Raw genomic sequence first — 26,863 nt, 5'->3', positions numbered from 1 at the left:
CATTAATATTTCATGCGAAACGAGACATGTGTTTATCTGGAATTAAAGGCTTTCTCTTTCCCAGAAAGCTACTTCAGGAGGAGCAAAAGGACAGATGCAAGAATGAAATTTGAACTTGCACTTATTCAGTGCAGGGCTGGTATTTCCTGTGCTCTGTGAAGATGAAGGACACTCATGGACAGTGGTAATTATATCATCAGCCCTTCATGCCTTACTCTTTACAGGACAACAGTCTCGATTTTTCTATGACCTTCAATAGGCTTGTAGACTGGACGGAACCAGCTGGGTTCTGCACCACAGAAGACTCTCCACCTCCCCCTGGTGGATGAAGTGTGAGAAATATGTTCCACAGAGAACAAGGACACTGCACATGTGCAAGGGTTCAGTAATTCTTCTGGACGGGAGAAAAATGTGGAGTCATTGGAAGTGGGTGTTGAGCTGTAGAGGACAATTGGGTACCTCCCTTCTTCAGATGCTCTCTCCCTTTACAGTGTCTCTGGTTAGACCTAGGTACTTCATTGCTGTCCCATGCTGGCCCATCCTTTGTACCCAGGGCTTCTCATCATGTCCTATTTGAAGAAGGAGATCTTCGCTCAGCTCTGGTGTAGGAGGAGTGTCCATCTCCTTGGACGCTGGTCAGCTGTCTTCCCTAGTAGCGGTTCCCCTCAGCACTGCCATCTTTTCATAGCTACCTCAAAGCTTGTCTGCATTCTGAGTGGTAGTGAGCCAGGAGTGGGTCTCTGGCAGAGTGCCACATGTCCTCCCATGGATTGATGCCTCTCAACATCAGCAGTGTTTCTTGAAAACTCAATGTCTTCCAACTGATATAATTAACCGTCATTTTTGGAGACTGAATTCTTATTAGTTGTCTACTCTTCAATATCTCTTTGCTTCCAGATCTTTATTTTCTCTGATTTTACCAACATCCCATGGTGGGTGGTTAATTGGAAAGTGATTGTCATTAAAAATTAGGCCCCAGGTGCTGTGGGAAAAGTCTGAGAATCCAGCCAGTAAATTGGGAACTCTGTCTCTTTTTGCTATGCCTTCTATCCTTCACGTTTGGCACTCCAAGACATATTGTCTTTATCTGAAAAAAACCGTAGGGTCTAAAAGGCTGCATGGATGAGGCTCAAGTTATGAATGAAGTTCTCACCTGGGTAAGGTAGGAAAGTTATTATTTATGGGCAGGCATAGCAAACACAATCCATAATAGTCAACTTGGTCATAAGAAAGACTGAACGGCACAGAGGATGTTTCAGTTCAAAGTGTGGATGGGGAAGTATTAGGTGTCATATTGAATACAGAAATTTATAATAATAGGTTCATAGATTTGGAAGTGACTTCAGAAATCACATCTTCTATTCTTTCACCTAGTTTAGGAATCCCGTGAAGCCATTCCCAACTGACGGGCAGGCTGGGTACCCAGGCTCTGCTCTGGCATGTCTAGAGTTGAAAAACTCACTACTTTGGTAACTTGATCTAAAGCTGGAAATTGCATTCATGGCAAGTTTAGTGCATGGTGCCTGGTTTTGAGGTGAGAGTCCAGCTTCTCCCTTCTTTATATCTTTATCTCTAAATTCCCTGAAATAATCTAACCTGAACCTCAATCCCAAAAGCCAGGAAGGAGCATGGAGTCACTGCATATCTTCTGTAGAGTTATTTAAGGCTACTTTAACACTTACATGAGGAAAGTGATCATTTCTGATTTTCTGATGATTGTCTCATGCATGGGAAAATAGGTAAGATGTTGAGAAAACTTGGTTGGGATAACCCAGGTTAGAATGATTCTGGATATTTGCTCCACGGGGAGCAGATAGAAAATGGGATATGTTTGAACAGGTTATGTTAGCAGTGAAGTTCTTATTCTCACCTTATCTTGATCCTGGTTCTTTTTGATAGTATTTGGGATTTGATGTTTAGTCAACTTTGGAAGGTAGAATGGCCAAAAGAAAACTGTCTGGAGACAAAGAACTTTGGTATTTGGGTGACATGGAATGTGATTGAATGAGAGTAACTAAGATGACTGCTTAAATTAAGGAATACCAGGGAGAATAACATTTCTTTTCCACTGCATTGGGTGGGTGTGAGAACAGTTCATTAATTCATCAAATGCACCAGATACATAGCAATATGGACTCCAAACACAGTGCTTCTCTTACATGTTGGAAAGTAGATGCTTGACTAAATGGGCTTTATTCAGTCAAGCATCTGGGGCTGCTAGTCATTTTTGGCAAAGGAAATCATTATGATGGGTCAGTCAGAAACCACAAGTTCTTTCCACATTTGGTAGAAATCAGGGAAGCCAAGGTGCAAGGGAGATGGAAGAGATGATGACCCTCAAGCAGACAGGGCATTCTGTTCCTGTGTGTTAACACATGGTCCACTCCACAATCTCTGTGTCTTTACTTGCTTTTATGTACAATGATGTGAGTCCCCACTGAGGTGGTCCAAACATTAATAGTGAAGAGTGTTGGTTTTCCAGGTCTTTCTCTGGGCTGTGTCTGTAACGTGAGAATCTCAACCCTTCCCTTCTTGGCACTGTCTTCTTAGCTAGAGAATTTGAGCCTTTAACTCACAGGTCAAGAGGCTCATTTGGTTCTCTACCAAGAAGGTGAATTCTGCTGTTTGATGTCTTTGGGTTAGGAGAAAAGCCCCTCAAGAAATGGAATCAGAGTTCAGGAAGTTTTCCTGGATGACTTCTTAAGCCGAGGAAGGATGATATCATGACCAAACGACTCGTGTAGACAGACCTTGTGGCAATTCTCACTTTTTTTTCTTTTTGATTGGAACCCAAGGGTGCTTAACCACTGAGTCATATCCACAGCCCTTAAAATATATATATTTTAAAAACATTTGAGTCAGGCTCTCATTAAGTTGCTAGGACCTTGCTAAGTTTCTGAGGCTGGCTTTGAGTGGTGATCTTTCTGCCTCAACCTCCTGAGCTGCTGGGATTATAGGTGTGTGCCACCATGCCTGGTGAGTATTTAATTAAAGTATAACCAAGATAGTCCCCAATAATCCCTGTCTTTTAATTCTCCTTCTCCTATATAATCCCCTCGCTTTGACTCTGAGATAGACCATGTGACTCACTTTTAAGAGTCTGAACATGACAAAAGTAATGGAATAGCACTTTTGAGATTAGGTCACAAAAAGATGTTTGGCTTCTGTTTTTCTAGACTTAACTTGCTCTCTCGCTCTCTCCCTGCGATGGAAGCCAGCTGTCAAATTGTGAGCTGACCTATAGAGACACCTGCATGACAAGGAACTGAGAGAGGCCACTAAGGAATAGCCAGCAAGGAACTGAAGACCTGGGTCCACCAGTCGATGAGGAACCCGTGAATTAGCTTGAGAGCAGATCATCTCCCAGTCCAGTCTTCAGATGAGGCCACAGCCCTGGCTCACTCCCATGGCAGTCTTGTGAGAAACCTTGTGCCACGGGACTCAGCTAAGCCATCACTGGATTCCTGAAAGCAAAAGTTGTGAGATAGGGTTGGTTGTTGTTTACAGCATCTTAAGTTTTGGGAGTAATTTTTCACCAATGAATAATGAAAACAGCAATGAATAATGAAAACGACCACAAATGTATATTTCAATGAAGTTTTACAATACCCTGATCAAGAAACAGAATAATGCCAGTATTCTAGGAGCCCTTGTGTCCCTGTTTGGTCATTATCCCTTCTCTGGGTAACCACCATCCTGACTTCTGACCCTATAGATTAGTTTTGCCTATTTTTGATCTTTAAAAGAATAGAATCATGTTACAGTGTACACTTTTTAGTTGTTTGGCTTCTTTTTCTCTATATTTAGGTGGCACTTCTTTCTTTTGTTATTTTAATATTTTATATCATATTGCATTTTTTGGAGATATTTACTATATATTTATTATCACTGCTACCTATGATTTAATTGTACAAATGTGTCAGCTTATTTGTTAGTTCTGCTATAGCATATTTTTAATAATATAGCTAGGATTGTGATTACTGGCTCACTGTGCATGTTTAGATTTAATAAATAATGCCAAAGAGTTTTTTCAAAAGGGTTGTGCCAATTTCCACTTTACCAGCAGTGCCTAGGGCTAATCTTTTCTGTCACTATTTTAGCAGGATTCTTTGTGACTTCTCAATTCTGCAGAGGACCAAGTAACCAGGGGTAATTTAGTGGCATACTTTACGGGTAATAATGCTACTAATAAAAAGAAATATAAGGTAATTGTTTGAATATCTAGTTATCTGAAGTATTAATTCTCAAAAAGCAAGATATAGTCAGTACTTCATTAAATGTTATTATTTTATGCGTGTTGAGCACTAACTGAGTGGAACATTAAGCACTAGTTAGAATGCATGGATACCAGGGTGTCCTTAAATTAGATTCCAAGATTAAAGAAAAATATGGTTGAATTCTAATGGTTTTATATTATATTTTCAAATTGAAGTTATTTCAGTGAGCATGGGATTTTTTTAAAGCTTAAATTTCCTGCATAATGACCTTAATTTTCTGGCTAGCGATGCCAGCAAAGATATCTCTGAAGCCTATTGCTTTTCATCATAGAGGGGATGTTTTATTGTATTATACCTGTTATTTAATTTCATGTCATCATAACACTTTGTTGATCTATATGGGTTTTTAACATTATGCACTCAATAAAGCTAATTGGGGTATTACTGAAGATGCCCAGCGTTTCTTTGTAATGATCAGCATAAAGAGGCAGAATCCTTTATTGGAGCCATAAATTTTGTTTTTATGGTTATAGTCAAGACAAAATAATAACATGCATAAACTCAGCTTCATGTCTACAATAAAAGTCATGGACCAAGAGGAAAGTGTGGTGGTAGCAAATCACCACTCTGAGCACTTCAGCCTCAGTGGGTTTGGTTTGGATAGAAAATACCTGGTGGAGTTGTGTACTTGCTATCTGAATGTCCCTGGGAGATATAGATATCACATGTAAAATGCAGGTAAATACTAGCCAAAGGGGACTAGACCAGAAACAGCCAAAGATAAGTGAATGATAAAGGATCAGGAAAAGCAAGAGAATAAAGATGTCATTGTGATAAAGACAACATTCAAATCCATATTAAACCTGGGGTTCAGAACATAAGGTTAGCCTCCATCTAACTTAAGACCCTCTCCTTTGAGAACAGAGGTGTGGAATGGCAGGTCAGAAACGCAGGAAAGAACATGGAGGACAGGCCAGAGAGATGAACTTCCAGTGCCTTCTGTAGGGTCCTCGGGAGGAGGGCCGTCTGTGGGTCTTGGACAGTGCTCTAATGGAAGAGTCCTGCACAAACACGTTGGGCCTCTGAAGTGGCCCTGTGTCCCCAGTAGATAGAAGTTGTGTAGAAGAATGGCTGACTCGTTGTCACCACTAGTGAGTGCTGAGGACGTCTCCCAAACCCCGACCACACCCACACACAATCAAAGCATCATTTATTTAACTTACTTCTGAAATCATAGCATGAAATTACATGTTTTTAGGTTCAGGGCTAATTCTAGGGTCACTGACATCCATTGCAGCAAACTGTGACTGGCGTCCCTTTCCACATCCATGGACAGTTTCTGAGTCGTCCTTACATGAAACTCCTGGTTTCAAGCCCTCATCGACCTTCCATATTCTAAATGGCTGTAAATTTGGGGTTAAACATCTCTAAGCCCAAAAACACAAAATCTTAAGTGCTCCAAAATCTGAAGCGGTTTGCCAACATAGCGCTACAAGTGGAAAATTCCACCTCATGAAACTTTGCTTCATGGGGCTGGGGATGTAGGTCAATAGAGTATGTGTTCTGCATGCACAAAGCCCTGGATTTGATTCCCAGCAGCACAAACAAAACCAAACAAACAAAGCCACTCTGTTTTATGCATGAAATTGTTTAAAATATTTTCTAAAATTACCTCCAGACCATGTGTCTAAGGGGTACATGAAACATAAATGAATTTCATGTTTAGATTTGAGTCCTATTCCTAAGAGATCTCATTATGATTGTGGAAATAACCCAAAATCTGAAAAAAAAAAGATCTGGAACTTGAAACATTTGTACAGAAGTTCCAAGCATTTTAGATAAGGGATAATCATCTTGTATAACTAAAATACAAATAAATGATTTTCTTGGGATCAGGGGTGTACACCTATAATCCTAGAGGCTTGGGAGGCTGAGGCAGGAGGATTTCAAGTTCAAAGCCAGTCTCAGCAATTTAGTGAGGCTCTAAGCAACTAAGTGAGACCCTGTCTCTAAATAAGATATAGAAAGGGCTGAAGATGTGGCTCAGTGATTGAATGTCCCTGGGGTCAATCCCTGGTACCCACCTCCAAAAAAAAAAAGAAAGATTTTATTCCTTTTGCTTTATATAGGTAGAGCTAAACTGGTATAACCTGTGTATATGTCAAGGTATTTTTGAATGTCCAAAGAGAAAAATATATATATAAAATGGGCTCATGACCAGGACATTTGGCCATTCTTAAGAACTTCACCTCTCAGAGAATTTGTGTTTATGGGATGATAGATGACCTGGCTTCTCTTTGAGGTTCTCCGTGGGAAGGCACATCTCCTAAGATTTTGTGAAAGAGGACTGTCTCCCTTCATCACTGTGCCCCTCCCTCATCTTCAAGTTGTCCCTGTAGCATCCAGATTCTGGTGGACATGAGGATAGTGAAAGGGCCAGAAAACCACAGTGCCACAGGAAAACTTAAAGGAACTGGCAATATTTCTACCACTTCAGTTGGGAGAACCAGTTAGGTCTCCTGAAATATGTGGAGACAGCTGAGGAAAAACCAAAAATGTATATATAGTTTTTTTTCTCTCTCTCTCTCTATCCAGAAAGAAAAGACAATGCTCAAAACCACCGTTGATTTAAAGCAAAGAATAGCATTAATCTGTAGAATTACTCTTTTCCTTGAGCTTGTTAGGCAAAGTATCTTGGTGATATTGCACAACATTACAAATTGCCCCAAACCCAGTGACTAAGTTTTATTATTTTATAGAACTTGATGGGACAGGAACTTTGGCAGATCTTGACAGGATGATTCTTCTGGATCTCCATGTCATTGAATGAGGTCACTTGGTGGTTTGCAGCTGGTGGGTGGGCTGGCCCAAAATGCCCCCAAAGTCATCACTTAGTCTTTTGCCTTGAGAGTAGTAGCTAGAAGGCTGAATTTGGATACAGCAAATTGGAGTGTCTATGTGTGGTATTTCCAGAAAGGCTGTCTCAGAGTAGCTAAGCTTTTGCACAGAAGCTCAGGACTTCTATGGAGAGGATTTCAAGAGACAAGAAGTAGAAGCTTCCCTTTTCCCTAGGTGAGAGCTTAGAATAGGTAGCATATTTTCCATTGGTCAAAGCAGTCACAGAGCTGCTTAGACTCAAGGAAGGAAAGACAATATGGACCTTACCTCTGGGTGGGAAGAGTATCTGTAATTTTATGGTCATTTATAATTTGCTTGTTGAGATAACAAATTGTAAGTCTGATTGTAGTTTTAATTTTCATGCTCTACTTTCCTACTGTTTAAACTTGCTCAAACCAGAGAGAAGAGTCCTGTTTCAGGCCCATGGGTTTCACTAACAGGAAATACTCATTAGGAAACCTTATGTTAGTTTTGGGGTTGAGGAAACCCCAGTTATCTAATTGCTTAGATAATTACTCAAGTTTTAGAACAATAATTAGTGTGAAGATTTATGGGAGCTCAAAAATTATATCAGCAGAAAATTTACTGGGTATTTTCTAAAAATGTCCACTGTCTGGAGAGACAGAAAATGCTTAGTGTAATTCTTGGCAAGTGAGGTGAACACCATTTCCTCGTTCCTTTTCCTGATGCAACTGAGGTGCCTTTTAAAAAATTTATTTGTTCTTATAAAGTGATTTCTAACAGATGCACCAAAAAGCTTCTTTTTTTTTTTTTTGGTTTGTTTTTGTTCTAAAAAGTAGGTGCTTAGGAAGGTAAAACTGTGAATGAGTTCGTGTGCTGAGAACAGAACAGACTTGTCTCCGGAGGCAGTACTGACTGGGAGTACTTGGGTACTGACTCAGAGACCTTTGCTTGGAGACAGAACTGACCATGACCCCAGAGGCAAGATTGTGGGTGTGCAATAGTCCTGTCCCTGGTGATTAATTGGCTGCCCAGATTTGAGCTTCTAGGACATTGTGCGTCACACCCTCTTATCAGTGTTTGGCATGGATGGATTTCCATGGGCTAACTCTCTCATTGCATTCCTCTGGGCCTTGGTTGGTCTCATTTCCCATTCCTGAACTCAACCATGGCCACACCTCCCATCTCATACCATTGTCACTGACCTGAGAGTTAGGTCTCCCACGCCATACTCTCTTGGCCTTGTTCCTCCTTGAGCTACCCACAATGTTTAGTTCTACATCCATTTAGTTGCTAGCAGCCTCTCTTAGCTCTGCTCCACAGTAGAATATGTTGTCATTCTAGGAGGCGCTCCAACTCTGACCGATGCCTTTGTTCCTGATCCTGCCTCTGCTCGCCAGATACTTACCATCTTGTCACCCAAGCTGATTGGGGCCACGTGTACTCCTCCCACTAGCTTGTTATGTGACATCCTCTCTATCAGTCTCTAACTTATTTCCTACTCTTTGTTCCTGGTCCAATTTAACCCTTTCATTTTTTTGCTCCTGGAGACATGGGGGGTAATCTTCTCCAGGGACCTTTTTCTCTCTGTTCCTATGGCATTCTGGGCATACCTTATTATCCTACCTACTCTGTTGTACTTTATATGTTTCTCTATCTTGATTCTCTCCTGACTTCTGTACTCTTTCTGGCAGGAAGCATGGGTTTTTTATCTTGGAATTCCTTGGCTTTAGAACAATGCCTGATGGATACATAGATAGGTGGTTGAAGAAAAGGATGGATAGAGGGTTGGAAGGCTGATGGTAGGCTAATGGTGGTAAATTAACATGGCTGTATGGTTGGGTTGATTGATGATTAACTTCATAATCACGTGGATGGATATTATTCATACATGGTGACCTTCCATGTGGAATTCTGTGATTTTTGATTGCCAATGAGTCTACCACAAACTCCATGTCTCCCCATATTTCTATTACAAATTTATAGATACTTTTATTTGTTATTCTGCAGCTCTGCAGAGACCCTTGAAGTTGGTCTTAAGTCAGCATTTTAGAAATTCTGAGATTAGAGTGTACAGAAAATGCTTATCTGAAAGCAGAGTTTGTTCTCAGTTCTCACCCTGCCCCCCTGCTTGATTCGCCATAATACAAATCAACGTTCTTCATTAGTAGATTGGAAATAGCTATATTTACTTCTTTTAAAAGATTGGTGAGGTGAAGTTATTTGAAAAAATACACGCAACATCTGTCTATCTATCATCCATCTACTTTATCTATCTGCTTTGTGTGTGTTGTTGTTAAGGTTTGTGTGCTATAAATCCCAGAAGAACCTTGTGGAAACATAAATATTGTTACCCCTCTTTTGCCTTGAAGCTTAAAACACAAATAAGGAATTGTTCAAAATCATCAAGGACTAACACAAGTGGAAACTAAAACTCACAGTGTCTGTTTCTAACTGATGTGCATGGCTTGCTACCATAGCTAAAATGATTTTTTTTAAAGAGAGAGAGAGAGAGAGAGAGAGAGAGAGAGAGAGAGAGAAGAGAAGAGAAAGAGACAGAATTTTTTTAATATTTATTTTTCAGTTTTCGGTGGACACAACTTCTTTATTTTATTTTTATGTGGTGCTGAGGATCGAACCCAGCACCCCGCACATACATGCTGGGCGAGCGCGTTACCACTTGAGCCACATCCCCAGCCCTAAAATATGATTTTTAAACCCATGTTCATCAGCTTTTCATTTCTATGAAAAACACCTGACAAAACCAACTTATACAGAAAAGATTTAGCTTGGCTCACTTATTGGAGGTTTCAGGGCATGGTTGATTGGCACCATTGCTTTTGGGCCTGGGAAGAGGCAGCACATCAGGACAGGGTGGGTGGCAGAGCCAAGCTGTCAACCTTAAGGTCAGGAAGTGAAAGAAACAAAGAGGAAGGGGCTGGGGTCCTACTCTCTCCTTCAAGGGCACACCCCCATACATGAAGACCTGCCAGGAGGTTCCCCTTCTTGGAGACCACACCATTTCCTAGAGGTGTCATGATGGAGACCAAGGCTTTAACACATGGCTCTTTGAGGGACACCCAAGATTCGAACTATAGCAGCATTGTTACACAACGTGGAGTCCCACAGGCCAATGGGGGTGCGCTGGTTGAAAGTAGTCATGACCAGCAGATTTCATCTTGAGTACTAAATTCAAATCAATTATTAGTTTCTGCCTTGAGTTGGGAAGAAGTATGAGGCTCCATCTGAGGTGCAATTCTTCAACCAGGTTTGGCATGAGTGTGGGATGTCTTATACACACCGGCCATGTGTCTTCCATCCTAAGACCATAGCAGGTGTTCTTTTTGATGGATCTCCATGCTGACCATATATTAATTCATCATCATTGTTCATGAGATTGTTCATGGGAAAATAGTTATGGAGCATTTTCAGCTTTTGGAAGCTAGTTTTTAAATTGAATATGCAAACGTCCTCCTTCAGTGAATGTGGCTAGTAAAGAGGAGAGAAAAGCTAACTTTGACGTCTGTACCTACTAGAGTCATTTTCTCCAAAGGATAAGTGTTTGTTGTCTTATCCAGGGGTGAGTTGTCCACTGCAAAGACAGAATGGTTTCTCAAGCAGTTGAGGCTAGTTATATGTTGGAGTAAAAATTAGCAACATTCACTTCCGTGCAGACGCAAATATAATCAGGTTAACTTTATTTTAAGCATCTATCACATTTGCATTAATAACAGTATACTAATTTAAGCCCGTTTAACAGTCTAGCAAAATGCATTTCATTTAAAAAATTGGGTATTGGAAGGCTTGGCACATGCTGGGAGACGACTTGATGAAATTATGTGGGATATACTTATAGAGGGGACCCAGTAACCTTCGTGACTTAGCACTGAAGGTGCAAAATCAGTTTCAAAGGCTGAGAAATGTAGTTTTATAGAACATAGCATGCTATTCTGACTGTCTATGTATGTTTTTTTTTTCTAAAAATGACAACCAACTCACCTAAATCATACCCGAAGCACTTCAATGGGAAATTCTGACCATAAATCTGCCTTGTAAATAAATACCAGTAACCTTGTCTTTTGGAGCCTTGGTGCAGAATATAAATGATGTTGGCATCCTGTCACTGGGCCAGAACTGGCACTGGGTGTTTGCAGGGCTGTGTTCCTGTTACCTTTCAGCACTTGGGTGTCGAGGTGAGATCTCAACATAGGCAATACGAAGGAAAGAGAGACTCAGTGGTTGCCTGTTCTTCTATGTGTCTAGTCACTCAATCTACCAGTTTCTCCAACTTGCTGGGCTCATTCTATCTCTGACAAAAGACCTGAACCTGTGTCATTGTGTGAAGGAGATGATCCCAGGGAGACAGATGAATTATAATCACTAATTAAGGAGAATTATCTTTATTCCTCCAGTCCCAAACCAGTCTCATTACTTTCTAGTAATATACTCCAAGAAAGGTTAAAGTAAGGGATATTGGTTCCCACTGATCAGGCCACAGTGTGACACCTATTAAAATGCACCATAAAACTACATTATTCAATAGATCAGAGCATTGCACCTGCTTTCTTATCTCCTGCTAGGTGATTAAGTTTTGCACAAATGCAATTTGTTAATGTGGTGCTACATCTTCTCGAAAGGTAAATCTGTGAAATTTGGCAGGCATTCTCTTGGCTGCAGGTGCAAGATGAAAGACCTTTTCCTGGCTTTGCCAAGAAGAAAAATGATGCTGTGTTCAGATTCCTGGGAAAAGGATTCTAACACGGAGGGTAGAACCTGATTCCAGGAAAGGGGAAGAGAATTCTAAGAGCGGGGTCATGTGTTTCTCTTCCTTTGGGGGAGTACGTTGCCCCCAGAAGGCTGAGTGTGAAATTAGAAGTTTTAAATGAGGGCAGGTATTGAGCAAATCTCCCCATTAAGTGAAACCCTCTGATATTTGGCGCTGAAGCCATTTGTGATGATAAATGATAACTTTTGCTCTTATGCACTATGAGAGCTTAATTAGAGCTTAATTAAAGCTAATGCTCAGAATCCTCTGGAAGGTAGATTGATTCAAAACTAACTTTCATGCTGGATAGCTTAGGTTTGGAAAAGAGTGTCTTTGCTGTATATAGCGTCCCCACTCTCAGGCTCCCTCTTGCCTGAGACTTCACACCTAAGTTAAAGCAAGAGCTCTTTTTGCATTAGAATATCCTTAGCCAACACTACAAGAAGCCAAGCATGGGTCCATCTCAGCCTCCTGTGCGTTTACATGGAAGGTCGTCTTTGAATCTGCAGGTCCAGCTCGCCATACACATGTCTCAGGGAGTCACTTTTTTTTCTTTAGTTGTTGATAGACCTTTATTTTTTAAAAATTTATTTACATGTAGTGCTGAGAATCGAGGCCAGTGCCTCACTCATGCTAGGCAAATGAGCCACCACTGAGCCACAGCTCCAGCCCCTGGGCTGCATTTTTTTTATCCACCCAACAACAAAGGCATTTTTATCCCCCAGTTGATAGGTAAGGAGGAGTCCACTTCAAAGACATCGAGTGGCTTCTCCACCATTGCCAATAGCTAAATGGCTGAGCCAGACAAGAATCTCAGTGTTCTCCTCTGCACTCAGGACCTGGGAGCTTGGAGAAGTGACTTGGGACTGTGGGAAGAACTGGGGTCAGAAAAGGACGATGGGGCATCTCTCAGGAACAGAGACCTGTCGGGGCACCTAAGAGAGTGCTTGTACTCAGAAAAGGAATTCTCTGGCTAGATCCACATATCCCCCTGGGGAGGAGGCTGATAAGCAGGAGTAAGACCCTCCCTCCTGGAGGGACCTGCAGGGCAGGCAAAGGGGCTGGGGACAGTGCTCAGCTTTGCACTGGGAGGCTGTGGGTGGGGGTCAGTGGGAAAGAGAACTGTAAGGAAAGTCGGGTGTGGCCCAAGGACCTCAATCAGATGGGCCTCCATTTGCCCTCAGGGGCCTGGGACCATACACTGTCACTTGACAGAGATAAAGGGAAGGGAGAAACAGAGGGCCACATACCTACAGACCTGACCTCTTCTGTGTGAAGTCAGAATGCCAAGATTTCCTCTAACATCAATAAAACAATGTGTATTTCAGCTGACTCTGGGTTCACCTCCTCTGGGGTCAAAAGGCTAAAGGCCTGACATCTCAGAAATCCAGGCACTATGTTAGAAATCCTGTTTTCTCTCACCTCTTTTCGTGTGAATTGGAGAAGGCATCTGAGCCCTCTGGAGCTCTCTCTACGGTGCAGCTCCAGGCATTGACTTTGACACTGATCATCTAAAATGCCTATATTAATTTAATATTTGTTAATACTTTCCTTAAGTTTGTTCTTTATAAGTGTGGCTCTCTACATTATTTTAATCAGTGACTTAAAAAAATAAATGATGGGAATAATGCATATGTACATAACCTATTTAGTTTTTCAAACCCAGTAAGTTGATTTTATGTTTCAAGGTTTGAAAAACATTGTTTTCCTCCCCTATAAAAGGTGAACCCTGTTGGACGCTGAACAGAGCGAGAGAGGGTAGGTGGGTTAATATTTGTACTGCACTTGGAATTGCGGCAAGACACGGTCAGCGTCAAGAAATGTCAGAAATGTATTACGGTTATTATTCCTATCACCTCTACCTTTGTGGTTATTGTTTGCTTTGCCTGAACTCTCTGCAGAACAATTTACAAAAGCTCTTTGAGTCTGTGTACAGAAAAGCATCTCTCTGTCCTTAATTACAGTGATCAATTCAATATGAATTAAAGATACGTATTTGTCAACAGAAGCTATTTTTACCCAGATCCATAGGTTCTCTTGACCCTGGTTTCTCACGTGATCAATCAGAAGCATCTTGTGAAACAACTGTCCTGCTTAAGGATCTGACCTGGGACCATGCAATGTAGGTAACCACCTCAAATAGTCACCAGATCTTGAGCTTCACCTCATTATTTGCTCTTGGTCATATAACGATCTGCATAACGATGGGTGCATATGAAAATATTTCAACGTTAAGGTGCACATGCATGTCATTTTACCTACAGATAAATGCATAACAGAAAGTGAGAAAAAAAATCATTTGCTCATTTTGGTAAGTGGAGTAATGTTGGAATAATCTCATTTCCAGGGGATGGATGTTGTGATAAATGATTCTCAGTAATGTGCTGAGCTATCAGGATACTCTGGCCATTTATCATCTTGAATGCACACAGGCAAATGGGATTATTATAACAACAAACTGCAGCTACCTACGGTTTGTCCTCTGTGTGTGGAGGCTTAGCTTTTATCCTACTTGGGAAATAAAGCTTAAACTCAAGTCACAAAATTGGGGAAGTTTTCCCTTGAAATAACTCACTGAACCTGATCATTTTTTAAAAGAGAAAAATGAATCTGGCGGATGAATTATTGGGTGGTCTGGAAGTGCAGAAACTTAAAAAAAGAAGAGAATCTATGGAAACGGAACCTCCCAGCATCTGAGATGGGAAGAAGGCCTGGGAAGCGTGGAACGTTAAACCATCTTGGGCCACGTCTTCAAAGTCCCCAGAGTTTCCCAACACTGCCACCCGAGGGACCACACTTTTACATCTGCACCTTTGAGGAACACTCAGGTAAACCATAGCATAGCCGTGTTCACCTTGAGCAACGCAGGATTCTTGGGACAGCCAAGGTGTGAAGCTAGCAGAAGTTTCCAGTACCCTCAGATACAGATTGTGTGGCTATTGTTCGAGAAGGAAAAATTGGATTCAGCAGGGGGCTGTTTGGAAGAGGAAATGTGTTTCACTTTGCCTGAGCGATTCTCTCATCTGATTTTGAGTGGGAAGGTGCGAGAATGGGTGAGCAAGACTGTCGTTTCTGACAAAAGCAGGGCTATGGCAGCTGACCTCTCCCTCGCGCTGTGGTTGATTTCTAATTTAATTCTTTTTTTCCCCCCTGTGACTGTCCTATTAATACAGGCAGGTTGTTATATCTTGTGCTTGCCATTTTTAAAAAGCACTCGAATTATTTTCTGTGTTGTGTACTGCATTGGTAATAAGGCATCTCTTAAGATAGGATGCAGAAAACTGTGGGACCTGCAATTTGAAAAGAAATGCAGAGAATCTTTGGTGGGTAATGGTGGTGTCTCAGAAAGGATGAGTGAGGCCTTGCAGCTTACAGAGTGGGGTGGCTTCCGTAAGAGGTGTTGGGAAGATTCCTAACATAGATGGTCATGAGGTGGTTTCCAAACCTCTCACTTCCCTTTCTTTGCCTTAGAGGGTCACCCAGTAGGAAATGTGCTGGATTGATGGATGCTGACAGGGACTTATTTGTGGGAGAAATGAAAGTAATAAACTTCAAAGATTGGGACCCATTCTGAGTGTCACACTTTAAGAGGAGCAACAGACAAATTGCACAGTGCGGGAGAGGGAGGGAGCTAAAACCACATTAGTGGCTAGAAAGATGAAGTCGGGGTGGATATTTGGTCCCAAGTAGAGAAGACTCAAGGAAGATGAGACACCTGCTTGCCAACATTTGCAAGTCATCCGATGGAAGAGTCGTGGAGCTTATTTTGTGTCAGGGCAGATAACAAAATTGTCATTGGTAGGATCTCAAGGTAGAAAAGGTGTGTTTTCTGAGCTACCTGACTGTGGAATGTGCTGTCTTGTTGGGGGACAGTCACAGTCAATAGGTGCCACAGAAGCAAACCAGCAGGGCTCAGTCTGATGGTGCTGGGTGTGGAAGAGGCTGAGTTCCATTTATATTGTTACAGAGCCTGGGGCAGCCTTTTGGCCCCAATGGAACCACAGTGATTGAGTTGCTAAATCTAAGAGGTGGAGTTAGAAAGAAATGACCCATAGAAAGGGCATCTTTCAACGTTCTACTTGGCATATGCAGGTGCTCAGTGAATATTAGTGGGTGACACATGAGGAGTCATGTGTCAAAATGATGGGAATGAGTTCTGCAATCTGCCACCTTGAATTTGAAATTCCGCTCTCTGCTTATGAGTTGTGTGTCATGGAGGCAGCCCACTGACCTGTTGAAGCTCCAAATTCCCCAACAAAAGAAGAGACTTGGTAATTGTATCTCCCTTCTGGGTGGCTTTAAGGATTCAATGATGGACGTGATGGTCAAACCAAACTTGTTTTTACCCCATGCCCCACAGACCGGATCCATCAAGGAGTTGCATCTTCGACACTTTCACTAGAGAGTAGATGTCATCAGAAAAGACACAGAGGGACAGAGACAGCGTCCCACGGCCCCAAGCTGCCTTCCCGCTTTCTCCCAGCACGTACCGGAACATCTTCCTTTTGGGTCTTATGACTCCAGGACCTTCCAGGTACATCCAGACATTTTGAAGCATCTCTTTTAAAGGGTTGGTGAACTCAACAGTGACAACCATGTCCAAACCGACGACCGCAGCGCCTTGGACCTGAGTCAAGGGAGAACACAGCTCATCAGTAGCCTGTAAGACCTCTCTCCTGCTTCTCTGTTTCCTTCCCCATTTTCACTTTTGCTGAAATTTTTATAGTATGTGCAACCAGCCCGAGGAGGACAGCCTATTGCTCTGACTTGTGGATACCTATGGAGAAAAAGATGAAAAATTACTAATTAGAATCACACTCTTTCCCTCATTATAAAAACCATCCTAATTAGAGTTCGGGTTAATAGCCGTGGCTACTGGCTGCTTCGTGACCGCAGGCAGCGTGGGAGTGCATTTGGTGTAGCAGCAGCCTCCTCCAACAGGGCAGCTGAGTGAACTGGCTTCTGGAAAGGACTCAAACCTCCTATCAGGACGTGAAGGATTCCTGAGCTTGAGAGAGAGAGAGAATGTTCCGTGGGGCTCGTGCCTTCTTGCTTTAAATGTCTAAGGAGAGAGTCCTTGTTGTTGAACTTGAAGAGGAAGACTCTCGACACTGAAACAGGGGAAAGAATTTTTCAGCTACAGCTGCAACAGCGGATCCCAGGAGGGTAGAAGTCTAGGATGAGATACAGCTATTTGTGGGTGAATTTGTCCATAACAACTTCCCCAAGTATCAGGTATTTGTCAAGCAGAGACAACCAGAGTTCAATGCCAGCTTTGACCCTTGCTGACAGTGGGGACCCAGGTGACTCACTAATACTCTCCAAGACTCTCTTTTCTGTAAAACTGGCCTGGTGTTCATATGCGGTGATGTTTGTAGAAGGCTATTGTTATTATTATTATTATTATTATTATTATCCATTACACCGTGTTTACTATGCACCAGGCACTTGTAACTGCATACTTTCCCAGCACAAACTTAATGTGCTGGAAAATGGCCAGGGGACTATAGAATTTCTTTTGCTTAGGGCATGTGTATGCCAAATGGGCAGATCTGTACAAGACCTAAATCACTTGAGAACAAGATAAAAAAATAATATAACAATTCCTCCCTCATAAGAAAGGGGTGGGATGAGATAATGCACAGAAAGCTGTTTGCAAGGTTCATGGCAAAGGTGCAACACATTATAGCTCGTGCTTTTTTGGAGTAGCGATGCTCTAGGTAGCTCTATTTACCTTTTATTTTAGTACACTTTTAACTCCAATAGCGACCCAGTGTCCAGTAAATATTTGTTAAGTTAGATAAACTGTTTAGAAATGGAATTTGCTGGTTGCTTGAGTTTTCTAGGTAACAACCTAGTCATTGTTAGACCTTATTTCATTTGCAAGTGTATAACCTAGAGAAGTTTCTTTTGTGTGGAGGTAAAAAGGAAGGATGTTACACAGAGAAAAGGATCCTAGCTTACTGACTCTGTAGCTAAGAATAAAAATCTTATGGCTTTACTTTTTAAGTCTTGGTTTAAGATTCAGTTTATGACTATAGAATTTTTTTGTTTTTAAAATCTGTAAGAAAACAAAACCTTCAGCAACTTCCTTATGTTTGTTACATTCGTAACCCCTTGTCTTGGGCAGCAGGTTGGTGGAGAGATGGGTTCAGGGGGATCAGGAGTGGAGCAGACATGGTCAAGATGGTAACAGCAGCAGGTACACTTGGTTTGTGTGCCTTATCTACTAGTAGTTAGTGCTTTACAACTATGGAGATCTTAACCTACGCCAAACGATTAAGTTAGAATCTCAAGTAGTGGAGGTTTTAATTCATTTATTTTCAGCATCTTTGTTGACTACCAAGGACCAACCCCAGTTGAGAATTTATGGTTCTCACATAAGCCCCACAACACGAGAGCTGAATTTGTATCAGCTCCAAGGAACCAGAAAGGAGATTATAACATAATAATAGTTGTTCCTCTAAGAAGAATAAGGTTATCTAGGAAGGATCATTGGTGCTGGAGTTCCATTTTATGAAAGAGGAAACTGTGGTTCTGAGAAATAAGTATCTTGCATGAGAATTTGAAGCTATAGCCTGGAAAGGGACTCAAGGTCAAGTCTTTCTAACTAGAGAGGCTGCACTTAGAGCCTAGGACTCCATGACCAGAGGCGGCCAGCAAAGGCAACAACTAGGCCTTCACAAGATAACCCAAACCATTTTTGTCCTGAGGTCCAGACACCAGGCAGGAGCAAGGGAGTTTTCCAAATTGGGTGGGAAGCAATGTTGGATTTGGAGCCACGGTGAAAAGACTGTGTATAAATCAGGCTCAATGGGAGAGGGGTCAATAAAATAAGGAACACACTGGAATGTGAACCAGACATTAATTTTGTGGCTGCTGGGGACAGACTGCGAGTGGATTAACTTGGTTTGAAGGCTGTGGAATAGCCAAGAGTCAAGGTCTAGCCCAGAGTCAACCTCAACATGATTGACATCTTTTTGTCTGGACTGTAGGATATTTTGCAGCATCTCTGGGTCTATCTACTGGATGCCAATTGCGCCCCTACACCTCTCATGACCACCAAAAGCAGCTCTGGAAACTGTCAAATATTTCCTGGGTAGCAAAATCCCGAACCCCACCCCCCACCCAGTTAAAAACCATTGGTACAGACAAAACATGTGGAAGTCATTCTGAATTTGTTACTTTCTTCCCAGATGTAGTCAATGTAAACACTGAAGTACATTGAAATATGTTAGTTACATGGTCCCCTTGGTTTAATCCTCTGGTGTGTCCAGGACATTTTTTTTCCCCACGTTTAAGGAATTTAAAAATCCTCTAGATTTTTAAAAATACAAAATAAAGATTAATATTTATTTTTAAAAATCCTCTCTAAATTAGAGAATGTGGGGATGCTTCAGAGACATTACTGGTCAAAGTGTTTGCTTATGATGATTTTAACTGTCTCTGAGAAAAACATTTGGGGGCCATCCCCCTTCTCCATGGCACGCTGTTACAGGTATGGGCCTGAGCCCTCAAAAATCAATCAGCATTTGCTTGTGAATGAATGGAATTGAGAACATCATGCTGAGTGAAATAAGCCAGGCTGAGAAAGTCAAGGGTTGAATGTTTTCTCTCACATGCTGAAGCCAGAACAAAATAAGGGCAGGGGGGAAGTGGAGTCGGGGGGGGGTGATCCCAGGAGAATTCAAGGGAGATCAGTGAAGTAGAGGAAAGGGTTTGAGGGAGAAGGAGGGGCGGGAAAAGGAAGGAACTGTGGAATGAAGTTGACCAAATTATGTGTTAAGTCCATCTATGAGCAATTATGCATTATGCACAAACATGGACACACCACAGCGAATTTCACCTTTATGTCTATTTATGAAGAACCCATTAAAAACTAATAAATACATAGAAGGGAGACCAGCAGAGTTGAGGAGGGACAATGGGGGAGGGAGGAGGGAGGAAAAGAGGTAAGTACTGGGGATTGAAAGGGAGCAACTTCTGTCCCATGCAGGTATGATTATTTCAAAATAAACCCCACAATTATATATAATTATAATGTCCTAATAAAAACATTAAAAGATAAATCTGATGGCTGCTCCTAACCCTTCCTCCCCATAGACGTACGCATCAACAAGTGCAAGATACATACACTGTGGATTAAATATCTTAGGGGATTCACTATGGACTCATAAAGTCTTTCCCAGGTTCTCGAGGAGCCCATGAACCCCAACTAAGAATCTTTCCCATGTGGTGGGCTGGCTCTACAAGAAGATTCCTGAGCTGTGGAAAACAAAGTATACCCTTACAAATGTGATAGTGCAGGTCAAATGTCCCTTCTCTGAAATCCCTTATCTTGAAGTGCCTTTACCTGAAAAACTTTGGTGTTTTTCAGATTTTAGGATATTGGCATGGACTTTCTGGTTAAACATCCTCAATATGAAATACTCCAGAATCCAAAATATTTTGAACATCTTGATTTCATTGAGAAAGTTTCAGCTTTTTTTGGATTAGGAATGCCCAACCCGAAATTTGGAAGACTGTTACCCAAAACAAAAACAAACAAACAAACAAAAACCCCAGTATGTCTGTATTGGTAAGTGGCATTTAACTTGGGAATGCCTCATATGTGATTGGGCCTTGTGGGTAAACTTCAGATTGGAATATGATCAGAAGATTGGGCTTTCTGGATAATTTCAGGAGCCAGGCCTCATCAATTATCTCTGTGATTAGCTGCTGACACATGTATATCAAAAATGCCTGAATGTCCCTGATGGAGAAAGACTTGAGGGAGATGGTGAGGTGGAAGGAGGGACTGCTCTCTGATTGGAGTGTGTTTCTTTTGCAGTTAACAAAGACTTGATGTCCCCTTTCTGTTGTTTGTCTCTTGTTCTCAGAATTTAAATTTCCTGGCCCTGACTACTGAGATGATACTGAATCTTAAAAACTCAGATCAACCCCAATATAAAAATCTGCCCAGTGGTCCATATCACCCTTCCTTGTCTGGGAAATGGAGGTGGAGGTATTCCCTCCCATTTCCTCTGGGGAAAATGGAGCCTACACATAGTATTTTCATGTTATGTGTTGATCAGGTGCTGTGTCATGCTACGGTGTCTATGAAATGCTGAGATCAATGACTATTTTGGGAGACAAGGTCTGTTCTTATTGAATTCTTCCATGAATTTTCACAACTCTCTTTTCTTTAATGCTATAAAAAACAATTCCTTATCGGTATAGCTGCATTTCTGATGTTCTTGCTCTTAAAAAACCTTAAGTAAAGAGACACTTTAGGCAACCCAGAGAAGGTTAGATCAAGCAGGAACTTTCATGTGTATCAACTTTACAGAAGCATATCTAATACATGGACTTGAGAAAAAAAATGTGTAAGTCTTACTTGGTGATATCAATTGCTTTTCCAACTATTTGATGGCTATGATTTATCTTTCAATATACTATTTTAAAATATCTCTGTTCTTTAAAAACCAATCTGTTAATATGATGCATTCCCAAGTTACATGCCACTCACCAATATTGACATACTGGGTTTTTTTTTTTTTTTTGGTACCAGGAATTAAACTCAGGGGTACTTGACCACTAAACCACATCCCCAGCCCTATTTTGTATTTTATTTAGAGACATGGGCTCACTGAGTTGCTTAGCACCTCGCTTTTGCTGAGGCTGACTTTGAACTCTGATCTTCCTGCCTCAGCCTCGCAAACCACTGGGATAACAGGTATTCGCCATCACATCCGGCCTGAGTTCTTGTTCTTTATACTACTTCATGATTATGAGCATCTACTCCCATTCTTTTAAACAGAAAAGTCACACACACACACACACACACACACACCAAAGGAGGGGCGATGGAGTGATTTTTATGTAAACTTTTTAGGAAGGAATTACTTTTTAGGAGACCACAAGTAATCTTTCATGGCTCTACAAAATGTATAACCGTTTTCAAAATTGAAACTGAAATGAAGAAAAAGAGTTTGAAAACGAGTGAGAATGAATTAAGTTGGCAATTTGATTCACACAATTTATGAGATTCACCTAACAGTTCTTATTTCAAGTGCTTTCAATCACGACTTCCATGTATTATTGAAATTGAGTTCTTTCCTTCTTCCTCATCTTATGGTCACTGCTGGTAAGAAGCAAATGCTTGTTTGAAAACTCTGTTCACTGGCTCCAGCAACTGCCTTGCTCCCAGCTAAGACCTGGGCTGGCATTTAGTGAATAATACTAAAGATTAGCATGGTCAGGTTGTGAGGTCAGTCTATGCTAGTCAATATGGTAGCCACTAGTCACATGCAGCTGATTCACTTAATTAAAGCTAACTGAAATTTAAAAATTCATCTCCTTAGGGGCACTAGCCATACCTCAAGGGCTCAAGACCCTCATGTGGCTAATGAATACCATATTGGAAAGTATAGATTTAGAATATTCCTATGATCATTGAAAGCTTTATCAACTTCTTTTAATCCTCACATGAGGATTATTTAATCCCCTACCCATGCAGTAGATTCTGTGAGTCTTCATTTTACAATGAAGAAATTGAGACACAGAACCATTAAGCAACTGTTTTAAGTTCACAGAGTAAGTGATGAGACTTGAATAGAGATAGACTAGCACCTCATCCTCCTTTAATGACACCCTATAGTGACTGCTTCATAACAACAACAATGAGGACAATAACTTACCTTTATTTAGTGTTCATAATACAGTTATGATTTTCATCATTTTACTTACATGATTATTTACTTGCATTATTTAATCCCTATAGGTCTGATTTGGAGGTAGACCTTATTATTAGTACCTCTATTCTATTAGTAGAAAAGTAAAACTTAGAAGATAAATAAAAATGCTTGCTGAGACAGTAAGTTGGCAGAACCAACCTGGATATAAATCTAGGTCTTTCTGATTCTAAAACATTCATCTTTAAATACTACCTACACTGTGATCTCTGACAGATGAGAGATAAAAATAGTAACTTTTTTGGTGAGAATAGCTTCTTTATTTTCTGAAATCCACTGAAGAATCATTTGCAGTGTTAGCTTTTTATGTTATCACTAAAACCTCTGTTGAGGACAATGATTATAAGTTGACCCTGAACTAAATTTGAAAACACATCTACCACCTACCTTTCTTTTTGACTTCGTGGGGAAAGAATTAGATTCCTACGCCCGAGTGAAATGTGACAAGGTGGCCTTGAGATCTTGATATACATTACCTGATGATAACAGGATTTTCTATTTAGGGTAAAGGTAGAGATATCATTTTTAAAAGACTATCCAGTAGCCCCAATATAGTGGAATTACAAGACAGGTAGGTGGGACTGATTTTACTCTGGAATATTTTCTTTGTGTGTGTGTCTTTTTTTATTTGTTCTTTTTAGATATATATGACAATAGAGAATATCTTGACATATTTATACAAACATAGAGTATGGAGAAATGCATAGACTGCAATATGATTTAGGTGTTGTGGCAGACAGTAATGTCTCATTTTCTATCTCAAATGCAGAGCAGTGCTGGGGGGTGGGATGGCAATCACACTTGGGAGTGGCAGGACTCACCCAGGATGGAGCCAGCACGTGCCCAGCTCACATCTGTCTGATTCTGTGGCCATCATTCTCCATGACCAACAGCCAGGAATGGGTAGTCAGCTTCCTAAGCTTGTTAAAGGTGTGGCTGGAGGTGTCTCATCTGGGGTGCCCTGGGGTAAATAGGCTTCATCTGCTCAGAGTCCCCGAGGGCAGGAACTCACAGAGAAATGTGTTTTGTTTCCTCCACAAATGGCCTGGGGCAGTGTGTCTGGGAAGAGCGTAGGTGTGTATGTGTGTGTGTGTGAGTGTGTGTGTGTGTGTATGATGATCTTCCAAGGGAGGCTAAGGAGAAAGTTAGTTGAACTCAAGGTCTTCAGGGGTTGCCACTGTGTGTCCTTTGGGCAGGTCACTTGAAATCTCTGGTCTTTAGTTTTTTTTAATGCAGTTACTGGAACAATTCAATGTAATATTCAGATGGCACAGCATCTGAGACATACTAGCATGTATGAAATCTGAGCTTTTAAGGGAGAAAAAAAAATTTCCTCATTGATGGTGAGGCAGTTTCCACCGGTACATCCCCCTAGGGGAAGGATGAGGCACAGAGAGGAGAACCATAGACAAATGGATTAATCCACTTCCCTGCTGGCTCCTGGCTCCCGGCCCCTGACTTCCCTCTTCAAGGGTGGGGTAGGCTGAGTTCTAGAGAAGGGGAGTGAGTCTCTGAGAGCACAGGAAAGCTGGAGAGAGAATGGGCTTGGTCAGAGGCACGGAGAGTATTATGGCCTGGATCTGGAACAGGCCTCAAAGGCCCATGTGTTAAAGGTTTGATCATCAGCCTGTGGTGCCACTGGGAGGTGGTGCCACTGGGACCTTTAAGAGGTGGGACCCCATGGGAGAAAGTCAGGTCATTAGGGGGCGTGTCCTTGAAGGTATCCTTGTCCTCCAGCCCCTTCTCCTTGCTCTTCTTACTTCCTGGCTGCTAGGAGGTGAGCAGCCTCCTCTGCCACACACTCCTGCCATGAGCACTGAGCCACCGCAGGCCCAAAACAATAGGGTCCAGGCACCACGGACTGACACCTCTGAAACCCTGGGTCAAAATAAACCTTTTCTCCTTTAAGTTGCTTTACCTTAGGTGTTTATCACAGCGAGGTGACTGACACACAGAGGAAAATGATCAGGGCCCAGGATGATCAGAACACAGGCTCTGTTTCCTTATTATGGTGTGATGACATTGATATTTGTGTTCCGACTGAGAAAAAATATGAAGCTCTCATCTCACCTAGTGGCTGTCAAGTACACTGGGACTCTTGGTGGTTCCCCCAAGTTTAATTTGTCCTTGGGATGAAGGTGTATGAATTGTGATGCTGAAGGAACAGGACCCCAGCACTCATCTCAGCAGCCCACCTGCCTCACTCAAGGATATGGGCAGCAGGGAATCTGAGGATTCCAAGGTTAATGTCAATAAGAATTGTGGACATTTAATGAAAGGCTCCATCTGGAACAAAATGTCAGGACTCTGGCTGATGCCAACCCCACTAGTGTCGGCAGTCAGAAGAGATGTGGATGCGAGGCTGAGCTGCAGTGCCCCTGGGCCAGGTGGGGGGGGGGAAGCCCTTCTTTTCTTTCTTTTTAATTTTTTTTTGTTGGTCCTGGAGATTTAACCCAGAGGCTCTCTATCACTGAGCAACATCCCCTTTCCCTTTTTAAAAATTTTGAGGGCTGGGGCTGTGGCTCAGCGGTAGAGTGCTTTGCCTAACCCATGCAAAGCCTGGGTTCGATCCTCAGCACCTAAAAATAAATAAATAAAATAAAGCTATTATGTCCAACTAAAAAATAAATATTAAAAAATAATCGTGATTTGAGACAGTGTCTTGCTGAGTTGCCATGGCTGGCCTTGAACTTGCAATCCTCCTGCCTCAGCCTCTTGAATTGCTGGGATTGCAGAGGAACACCATGGTGCCTGAGTAGGGAACCCTTTCTTATGGTGAATGCAGCTCCCCACGAGGCTGTAGGGCTTAGAAAATGATGCGTGGGTTGGACTTGGTCCCCCGTTTCCCTCTCATCCCATATGGACACAGTCTGTCCAGGTGTTGCCCTTAAGAGAAGCCTGTACAGAAGAAGTCCCTGAACACTCTTTGGGGGTGTTGAAAGAGACACTTCTTGTAAGACCTATTATTATCGTCACCGATTTACATATGAAGTGGATATTAGCCCCAAACAGCCCAGATAGGATTATGAACCAGGAAGTCTGACCCCCGGCCCATGTCTTAGCCTCTGAGATTCTCTTTCTCTACATCAGATGTTGCTGCTGTCCCTCCTGGTTGTCTTGTTGCAGTTGATTTCCATGAGGACTGAAAACCGTAAAACCTGCCCTCAGAATGGGAGAAAGGCACTGGTTGCTGTTCCCATGTTATGGGTTACAGGCCCCAGACAAGCAACTCTGTAGCCTGGACACCAGCTGGATTCCCCGCTGTGGCCCAGCCTCTTCAAAAACCCAGCTGTTTATCATGAATTAAAATACTGAAGAGCTTTTTCCTAACTTAAATCAGCTTACAACAATCAGCACATGGGAAGGCAGAGAAAAATTCTATGTCTGCTTTTAATAAAATACACTTTCTCATCAAAATATTTTGATAGCATGAGGAAAGATATGTGTGCTCATTGAAGTTTAATGACTGTCTCTCCCTGCTATTTTCCATATGAGGATCACACACCATGACTCACACATGGTGGGTGCTGGGAATCATTAATTAGAAACAAATTTAACCTAAACCCAAACTTTATTGCCACAAGGACCAATCAAATCCAAGATGGAATCTATTGGGATTTAAGAATGTGTGGCCATTGGTCTAATGGATTTGGTTGATAATGACTTAGATGCAGGTAGGTGAGGCCCAATACCTTCCAGGAACTTCTAAAAAGGAAGCTGGGTAAGAGCAGCTGGAGTCTAGCTGCCAGGTGACTCCAGTATCAGCTGAGCTTGAAGTTACCAGAAAATGCTTTGTCCAAGACCTCGAAGAGAAAGAAAGGAGGGCTCTGGGGAGGACAGAGTTGATGACCAGGTTCTAGCCATGCTCTGGGGATGGAAGCCTCTTGTCCACAGAGTCAATTGCAAAGCTCTCATCCATAAATGTGACACTCACCTCCAAATGGCCCTAAGCTGCCTTTCTTGGGTCATCACTACTCAGGCCTGGCTTCCAACCTCCACCCCAACCAAGGCTGGCTCTTTGCTGCTCTCCACACTTGCCATCTGCCTCCTGCCTGCCCTTGCTCATGTTTTCTTCTAGTATCTAGAATGCTCTGTCCATCCATCTGTACTGGTTAAATGCCATCCATTTATTGAGGATCAGCTACCCTTCTAGAGTCTTAAGTCATGAGCATTCAACTTTGAGTGATATCTCCTCTCTCAAAACACCTAGACCTCTTAGTCAAAGCAGTCCTCAACCCTGCTTCCTGGGAGAGTCCCAGGGTGAGAGCAAGGCAGCCCAGTGGTTACCT

General features: G+C 42.0%; 1 protein-coding gene across 4 annotated transcripts in view; it reads right to left on the bottom strand.

Moving 5' to 3' along the window:
• Positions 1-886: 886 nt before the first annotated feature.
• LOC144373387 (coagulation factor XIII A chain-like) overlaps positions 887-26,863 on the bottom strand; it is an 84,562-nt gene continuing 58,585 nt past the window's right edge. For 3 of the 4 annotated variants that reach the window (XM_078036474.1, XM_078036475.1, XM_078036476.1), the window contains exon 10: positions 13,823-16,468. In XM_078036474.1, the coding sequence (XP_077892600.1) occupies positions 16,184-16,468 (285 nt within the window). In that variant the 3' untranslated portion in view covers positions 13,823-16,183. Of the gene's footprint in view, positions 3,465-13,822; positions 16,469-26,863 lie in introns of those variants that run through there. The other variant, XM_078036477.1, reaches the window with a different exon arrangement.

This window comes from Ictidomys tridecemlineatus, unplaced genomic scaffold (assembly GCF_052094955.1).
Source record: "Ictidomys tridecemlineatus isolate mIctTri1 unplaced genomic scaffold, mIctTri1.hap1 Scaffold_38, whole genome shotgun sequence".
In the NCBI taxonomy this organism is placed as follows: domain Eukaryota; kingdom Metazoa; phylum Chordata; class Mammalia; order Rodentia; family Sciuridae; genus Ictidomys; species Ictidomys tridecemlineatus.
The sequence above is the reverse complement of the archived record's forward strand: the minus strand, read 5'-3'. Positions and strand labels throughout refer to the sequence as shown.